At 38.3% G+C, this 8313-nt stretch overlaps 2 protein-coding genes across 2 annotated transcripts in view; one reads left to right on the top strand and one right to left on the bottom strand.

The window, feature by feature from the left end:
• Nucleotides 1-1157: 1157 nt before the first annotated feature.
• Nucleotides 1158-2323, top strand: znhit3 (zinc finger, HIT-type containing 3). The gene is made up of 5 exons (XM_062048244.1): nt 1158-1345; nt 1532-1563; nt 1666-1731; nt 1916-1993; nt 2074-2323. Exons 1-5 carry the CDS (start codon nt 1185-1187, stop codon nt 2274-2276), a joined length of 540 nt encoding a protein of 179 aa, XP_061904228.1. The 5' UTR covers nt 1158-1184; the 3' UTR covers nt 2277-2323.
• LOC133650692 (unconventional myosin-XIX) overlaps nt 2267-8313 on the bottom strand; it is a 29078-nt gene continuing 23031 nt past the window's right edge. The window contains exons 20-24 of the mRNA XM_062048243.1: nt 8010-8158; nt 7793-7922; nt 5168-5253; nt 4786-5097; nt 2267-4701 (exon numbers count right to left, since the gene is read on the bottom strand). Coding sequence (XP_061904227.1) covers nt 4588-4701; nt 4786-5097; nt 5168-5253; nt 7793-7922; nt 8010-8158 — 791 coding nt within the window. The 3' untranslated portion in view covers nt 2267-4587. The remainder of the gene's footprint in view (nt 4702-4785; nt 5098-5167; nt 5254-7792; nt 7923-8009; nt 8159-8313) is intronic.

Here is an 8313-nt window from a genome sequence, read left to right as displayed (position 1 = left end):
CTTACGGTAACTTAAAAACTGTTCTGCAAATCATATTGCCGGCTATGGTTTCGATACAGTTAAAAATATTATTTGGAAACGTCCCACTATGGAGCCTAATTGAAATGCTTTCCGGGCTGTATTTTGCCAGTTCCGGTCAAAGGCCTGTATGAATGCACAGTGCACACTGACCATGTTGGTTACGCCGGTGAGTGCAACATCCGGGTACTTACGCCAACGGGACACTATCCATTAGGGCTGTGAATCTTTGGGTGTCGCATGATTCGATTCAATATCGATTCTTGGGGTCACGATTCGATTCAAAATCTTTTTTTTTTCTTCATATCAACACGATTCTCGATTCAAAAACAAGCAGAGTAGTAGATTTTTGTAAAAAGCTTTTATAATTGTAAAGGACAATGTTTTATCAACTGATTGCAATAATGTACATTTGTTTTAACTATAAAATGAACCAAAAATATGACTTATTTTATCTTTGTGAAAATATTGGACACAGTGTGTTGTCAAGCTTATGAGATGCGATGCAAGTGTAAGCCACTGTGACACTATTGTTTTATTTTTTTTAATAAATGTCTAATGATAATGTCAATGAGGGATTTTTAATCACTGCTATGTTGAAATTGTAACTAATATTGATACTGTTGTGGATAATATTCATTTTTGTTTCACTACTTTTGGTTTGTTCTGTGTCGTGTTTGTGTCTCCTCCCAATTGCTCTGTTTATTGCAGTTGTGAGTGTTGCTGGGTCGGGTTTGGTTTTGGAATTGGATTGCATTGTTATGGTATTGCTGTGTATTGCTTTGTTGGATTGATGAATTTAAAAAATATATATATTTTTTTCAAATAAAAAAATATAAAAAATAAAAATCGATTTTTTAAAAATGAGAATCAATTCTGAATCGCACAACGTGAGAATCGCAATTCGAATTCGAATCGATTTTTTCCCACATCCCTACTATCCATCCATCCATTTTCTGCCGTTTGTCCCTGTCGGGGTCGCTATATTCTGCCAAATGCCAAAAAAACAACACATCATTATAGTTGAAATCATATAATTATGGTTAAAAAAAATCATACAAAAACATTACCACAAACTTTACAATGTACAGTATTTTCTTTTTACAAGTGGATTTAGCTGCTTTTATTTTGAAGGTAAGGTAAAGTCGACCGCAACAACCCATGTAATGTTTCCGGGTTATGTGCGAGACTCCTCTCCTCTTCTTAGCGTGAACTGTACTACACATTGCCCTTTTAAAGAATCCTCTATATTTGCCATGATGCAGCTGTGCAGCGTGTGCAGCGAACAAAGACCAAAATACAGATGCCCATCCTGCAAAATAAGATAGTAAGTTACTCAAACCGTTTTGTATCTTCGTAGCTAGCTTAAACGCATGTGCTATTCACGTGCTATGTATGATAGGCAAACATGCCACACTGAGTAAATACACTTATTTAAGTAGATCTGTGGCGGTGGGATATAAACGTTGAAATGTATTATCAATAATTGCATTTTATTTTTGTTTTGTTTTAGTTGTTCCCTTCCCTGTTTCAAGAGGCATAAAGGCAAGTAGTTTAGTTTAGGGCTTTTACATTAGTTTCAATATTGAATCATATACAGTATGTAGGGGTTATTGAGTAATACTTATCCAATGTATGTGTCTCTAGACTCTTGTGTTCCTGTTAAGCAGCTGGAACCCACCGTGCCTGAAGCACAGGATGCTGGGAAGACTGGTACGTTTCTTTCCCCCAATCCTGCATACAGTACATGAATCAAACATGCTGATCAAAAAGAGAAAAGTGTAAAAATGTCAGCATACTTAGCATTGAAGCACTGCAAAAGATTATGTCCTTTCAGTATACCCAATTTATTAAAAAAATATGCAGTGTACTGCTTAAAAAAAACCCTTCTGTGCAGACACGTGGAATGTGGACAATATTCTGCAGGAAGATGACATCCCTGATATAGTGCCTCCAGAGAGACTTCAGCTGTTGGGTATTAGTTCAAAATTGCATGCATATATATCTTACACATGACATTTTTGACAACAAGTTGTTCTGAAATGTATTTCACAGGTCAGTCAGAAAAGCTGAAAGACCTCCTTAGTAACCCCCATCTAAGACAGCTATTACGGACCATTGACAACGCAAACAACAAAGACGAGGCAATGAAGGCGGCCATGCAGGAGCCCCTATTTGTAGAGTTTTCAGATCAGTGTTTGAAGGTTGTAGATAAAGAAGCTCAATCACAGCAGGTCAGTGAGGATATGGACTGGTAAATCTGTACTGTATTTATTGGATTTTGTGTTGGGGAGCACATTTGTATTTTGTATAGAAAATAAAAGGATGCACAAAAGGCATTGTTGTTGTTTTTTTATCAAAGCAAATAAAAATTACATGGTTCATTTTCTTGGTTATAATCTTTTGTGTACACACACCCTTATAATCGTGTCTGTATGCTTAGTAATAACCTACAGTACTGCAGTGTATTTCAATTACAAAAAAGAAAATCCATTTAATTTGACAAAAAAACTTTACTCACATACAAGTGTAAAACAATATTTGCATATATTCCCACGGTGTGCATATTTAAAAGCAGCAGTTATTTTAAACCCCAACATTTTTTTCTCCATGATTCAAATACACATTGCTATAATTGAACAGGTGTGTTCTCTGAATGTGCAATCTTTGCTTTTGCTGTGCAACACATGCAATACGGGTACTGTATTTTGGTGCTAATATATAAAAGCAAAATACCGTAATTGGTTTACAGTGTGCGTGTGAATCATATAACAGCCCCTGAGTGATATGTGTTGCTTTTAACAAATGACACTGATCGGAGCCATAGAATCAATTGAAGGCAGCACTGACATCTTAAACTCAACTCATCCCTTCACATGGGACACAAACATACACTCTACACTCATTCAAATATTACTTGTGGCATTCCATTAATACCAAAATTAGATGATTTGCTTTTGATTAGATAGTAGATGCGCGAGTTTGAGCACAGCTCAGAGGCTCCATCCAATCTCCCCAACCCCACCAAGGCAACCTTGAAAGGGCCGAGCGACACAAAATGGATGGGTAGATGGTTGAATTGGCACGATCGCAACATCACGAAGTCCTGGAGGGACTGGCTGTTTTACTACAAGAAACATTTCATACTATAGTGTAAGTATAGAGCAGAGCTGTCCAATGTGAGACATATTATAAAAAATAATGAATTCAATGAGGAATATGATTAGATATTAAACTAATTTGCTTTGTCACCAACACAAAGCTAATACGTGGATGTTTTGTTCAGATAGCATATGGCAGCTGAAATAACTATTTAACACGTCACCATTTTTCTCGCTAAATATATTTCAAAAGGTGCTGTTGAATAGAACATTTCACCAGATGTTGGGAGCAACCCAAGTAATCCTTACAGACAATGAAAGTAGAAGAAATAAGCTCAGAACTCAAGTTGTGTGTGATAATATGTCAAGACACGTCTAATGATGGGTAAGAGCAAAGATCTGTCTCAAGACAATCGCAAATTAATTGCAAAACAGAACGATGACATTGGTTATAGCCGCATATCTAAGCTTCTGAATGTTCCAGTGAGCACGGTTGGGGCCATAATACGTACCGGTAAGTGGAAAGCCAATCATACCACAATAAATTTGCCTCGATCAGGTACTCCTGGAAAAATTTCTAACTGGAGTGCAAAGAATAATAAGAGCCAAGGACCACCCGTGGAGAGCTTTAAAAAAGACCTGGAATTAGCAGGTACTGTTGTCACAAGGAAAACAATGAGTAATGCACTCTACCACCATGGCCTGTATGCACCCAAGACCCCATCGCTAAAAAAAAAAGCATGTCAAAGCGCGTTTACAGTTTGCTGAACAACATTTGGGCAAGCCTGTTAAATACTGGGAGAATATAGTCTGGTCTGATGAAACCATAATTGAACTGTTTGGATGCCATAATGCACACCTAGTTGGGAGGAGAAATGGTACTGCACATCATCCTAAAAACATCATACCAACAGTGAAGTTCTCAGGTGGGAACATGATGGTGTAGGTTGCATTTCAGGTACTGGTAAACTTCACATTGTTGGAGAGACGATGAATGGGCAAATGTACTGAGACATTCTTGACAAGAATCTGTTGCCATCTACGAAGATGATGAAAATGAAACAAGGGTGGACATTCCAGCAGGATAATGATCCAAATCATACAGCCAACTACTTGTGTGGAGGAGGAAAGCATGCGACTAGTTTCTCCATACAGGAGGCAAACAGGCTTTTGTACAAAGTATTGCATGAAACCAGTAGGCGCGTTCAATACTTTTTCCCTGTGTCATTTCACATTATAACAACTTAATTTCTCGTCTTTGTATGTATGTATGTATGTATGTATGTATGTATGTATGTATTACTTGGGTTGTTTCCAACATCTGGTGATTTTTTTATGTCAATAGCACTTTGGAAATATAATTAATGAGGAAAATGTGTTAAATACTTCAGCTGCTGTATATTGACCTAAATTGGATTGGTTTTAGCGCACACGATGTATGAAAGTGGACAAAGTTTGGACTCCTCTGCTATAGAGTCTTCTCGAGCAGGATTTCATTGAAGCCTGTCACGCCGTTTCTCAGCTCAGGCTGCATGTCTGCGTAGAGAAGGGGCGACCGCTGGCAGTGCAGTTTTACAGATCCCTGAAATTTGTGCAAAAACTTTCAGATCAAAAAGGACTGAAGATTGTATGTGTTTTAACAGAGGTTTTATAGATGTGTCCGCACCTTTGGTTGAGCCCTAATGGAGGCGACCCCCTGCATGTTTTGGTTGGTCTCCACCTTATATTCTCCTCTCCTGGAGGGCAGTTTTAGGGAAGCCACCACAGACTTCATCTTCTGGAATCCTGTGGCCGTCAGGGACACTGTGATAGACGGGGCGGACGCCAAAGCCAGCCCCATGGGCCAGCCTTGGACCATGACGGGTTCCTGGATGGTTGAGAGCTGCACTGATCCCCGTTCCCTAATCACAGGGGTATCTTCTGACATGAAGTCCTCTGCATTATCCAGCTCGGCTTCAGCTAAACACTTCAGGAGTGCCTGACACAAACACGCAAAAGTCAATGTACAAATCACACAATATGCACATCTTACGTTTCTTTTTTCTCACCTTCCACTTCCTCCAGGATTTCTGAATAGATGCGGCTGCTCTATCCCATCTCTGGACCCTCCTCCTTACAAGCCAAGACCTCACCACTGCAAGAAGCATGCAAGGGACCACAAAGTATCCCACAAGAGATCTTAAGATCCTTCCATTGCAGGAGGAGTCTTGTACTTCACCTCAGAGCACATACTTTAGCTTGTGCACACTTGACAGTACACTTACTATGTATACACCGCATACTTCCCGAATCGGTTTATTTTGACTGTGCAATGCTGTCCTAAATTGATTGCTGATGCATTACTACAATCGCAATTTAGTTGTTTGCAGCTTCACTATATTGCAGATTTTTTAAATTGCTGTATTTTTTGGCCTAAACTAAGCCTTTTCAAATAAATAAACTAACAAATATCAATACAACAGTAGTATTGGTCAATAGATGAGACAGAGCACACTGTTCAGTATCATGGCCGCTGATTGGCTCAGCCTCAGACAGCTTATTATATTGGATTAAAAGGGTATATGTAGGGATGATGTTTGATAAGAAATTATTGAGTTCGAGCCTATTATCGAATCCTCTCATCGAACCGATTCCTTATCGATTCTCTTATCGAATCCAGATAGGTTGTTGTATAGGGAAAAAACCACAATATTTGGTTTAACAAAAGCTCACTTTTATTTTATAAGAAAAAAATAAAATAAAAAAAATAAATATTGACTGTTACCCCCCTAAAAAAAAAATAAAAAAAATATTGACTGTTGTTACCCAAAGTATATTAAGTGGGATTTTTCAGAAAAACAAATATATACAGTAACACAAAAACAACCTGTCTCTGTGATCACTATAGGTGTATAAATAATAATATAGTGTTAAATAAAATCAGTCCCTTGGGCACAAAACTGAAAATAATACAGATCTCCAAAGAGTTGCTGCTATTGGAACATACTAACTACACACCAGGCAGACAGCTAACAAACAATCCAAGACATCTAATAAAGTTCCAAAGCAGATTAATCAATTTAGGCTCTTTATTGTTGATCTTGCTTTGTCTTTTCCTATCTTTACTTTTGTCTTGCACTGGATTGTTATTTTAATTTTATTTTTTTTACTGAAATGCACACAATGACAAATGTATAAGCTATGTGATTCAATTAACATACTCAAATTTAATACACAATATGTAAATATTAGCTTCACACAAATATACAGTACTATCTTCAAACAAATACTTCTGAGTGTTGAAACTATTTTGATGGTGGAAATACACGACTGGCAGCCATTTTAAGTCCTCAAATCATCCATTGAAACAGTGCACAAAAATCGTTTTTCAATAAACATCTTAGTTTTAAATTTAACCACTTTCCACCTTAATATTGAGTTACATAAACAAGTTAAACAGTTTACTTACAGACTTATCTTTTCCAAGGCTTGTAGGAGCTAACACAACTTGTCTACTTCTCAATTGTCTCATGACGCCAACCCGGAAGTGGCCAGACTAATGACGCGTAGTATTTTCATATCGCCACAAGGTGTCAGTAAGAGTCTACAATCAAATGGGCATAACATTTCCCATTTGGGATTCGTTCCCAGGGATTCGAATAAAGAACCAACTCTTTTTCTTTACCATAGTGGTCTTGATAACGGGTACCGGTTCTCAAAAAGGGATTCGAGTCCGAGGACTCGGTTCTTTTCTTATCGAACATCCGGGAAAATCGGTTTCGAGCATCATCCCTAGGTATATGTGGGTGTTGTTTCATGTTAGAATCGCATTAAAAAGATCGGGAACATGTGTTTTTCCCTACAGTTATGAAAATGTATATTATTATTAATTCCTACTTCACGGACATTAATTTACCACGGTCAGGAATTAACCAATTGACAGTGATAAAACAGGGTTTACTGTATTTAGTTACTTCGTCCTGAGAAACAACATAAAACGGGTCTTGGCGTCTCTCTTTCACGCACCTCAGCTGTACGTCGTTTCTGATTGCTTTAAATTGTGTGGTGTCTTCGATGGTTGATTAAATGTCGGCACACCTCAGATACGCAGATTGTATTACACGCACGCACTTCTGAAAGTGCGCGCTCACGTTTTACACGCTCACAAATCTGGATGGCTCGCTCAAATTTTACACGGCAGAATTGTCGAAAAAGTCACGTGTAAGTAGGCAGACTATCAAGAGTTCTTTCTGATTAGGGACAGACAGACAACTTAAAACACACGTACGCAAATCTGATTACACATACTCGGATTGATATACAGACACAAATTGGTACACATGCACACAAAATGGATTACACGCGCACAGATTGAGATACACATTTGCAAATAATTTTGCTACAATAATACTTCCATACGGATTCTGTTACAATTTTTGATCAGATTAATAATGATGATGGATTCATCTGCATTACCATGTTAAATTTGACAGAATATAAGTCTGACCGGAAAAATCTAATGTCGAACCTATTCTGGGGAAATAAAAATAACCAACACTTTATATAACTTTTTAGCTGCTTCTGAAGGGATAATCAGCGGGATCAGACGCTTCCTGCTGGTTTGCGTTGGCCAGACAGTCAAGTCAAAAGGGGCCAGACGGAGGCAGTGTGCCAACACATTGGCCACAGTTTACCTGCTTGGATCAGAGTAGCAGAACGATGTCGCTCATGGCGTCTGCGGCGCTGGTATCGCATCCAGCAGCACTGAATGGAGAAGGCACACTTTGAGAGGATCGTCTTCCTCTTATCTTCCAATAAATCTAGCTGTGGAACAGAGGAGAGAAACATACCATTGTAAAGACACACTTAGGACATACCATCTGAAAAAACAAATGGACACAAAAGACTAACCATTAACTGTGTGAGAAACACTTTAGTTCTTCCACAGTGCACCAAAGATTGGTGTTCCCCTTTAACATTGTGTGCTGAGTGTTGAAACACCAGGTCAAGGACCTTCTGCACCTCCTGCAGAAGAAAGTCATTGTCGCTTCCAACCTGGGCTTCAAAGACACACAGACAAAATTAAATAGAATTGAGCGATTCAACAGAGTCTTTGCTGCACACAAAACATCTAGAAAAGCAAGTTTTACAGCAAAGTCATTGTCAGTTTGCAAAATGAAGCAATTTACATACACATGCAAACAGAAAATATTCA

Source organism: Entelurus aequoreus, linkage group LG05, assembly GCF_033978785.1.
Source record: "Entelurus aequoreus isolate RoL-2023_Sb linkage group LG05, RoL_Eaeq_v1.1, whole genome shotgun sequence".
Classification (NCBI taxonomy): domain Eukaryota; kingdom Metazoa; phylum Chordata; class Actinopteri; order Syngnathiformes; family Syngnathidae; genus Entelurus; species Entelurus aequoreus.
Note: the sequence above shows the minus strand (reverse complement) of the source record. Positions and strands in the feature narration are given on the sequence as shown.

Excerpts from the sequence above, each read along its gene's own strand:
- znhit3 (XM_062048244.1), top strand. The coding sequence starts at position 1,185 with ATGTTTCCGGGTTATGTGCGAGACTCCTCTCCTCTTCTTAGCGTGAAC. Across the intron at positions 1,346-1,531 it reads CCATCCTGCAAAATAAGATA|TTGTTCCCTTCCCTGTTTCA; the intron begins GTAAGTTACTCA and ends GTTTTGTTTTAG. Across the intron at positions 1,994-2,073 it reads AGAGAGACTTCAGCTGTTGG|GTCAGTCAGAAAAGCTGAAA; the intron begins GTATTAGTTCAA and ends TGTATTTCACAG.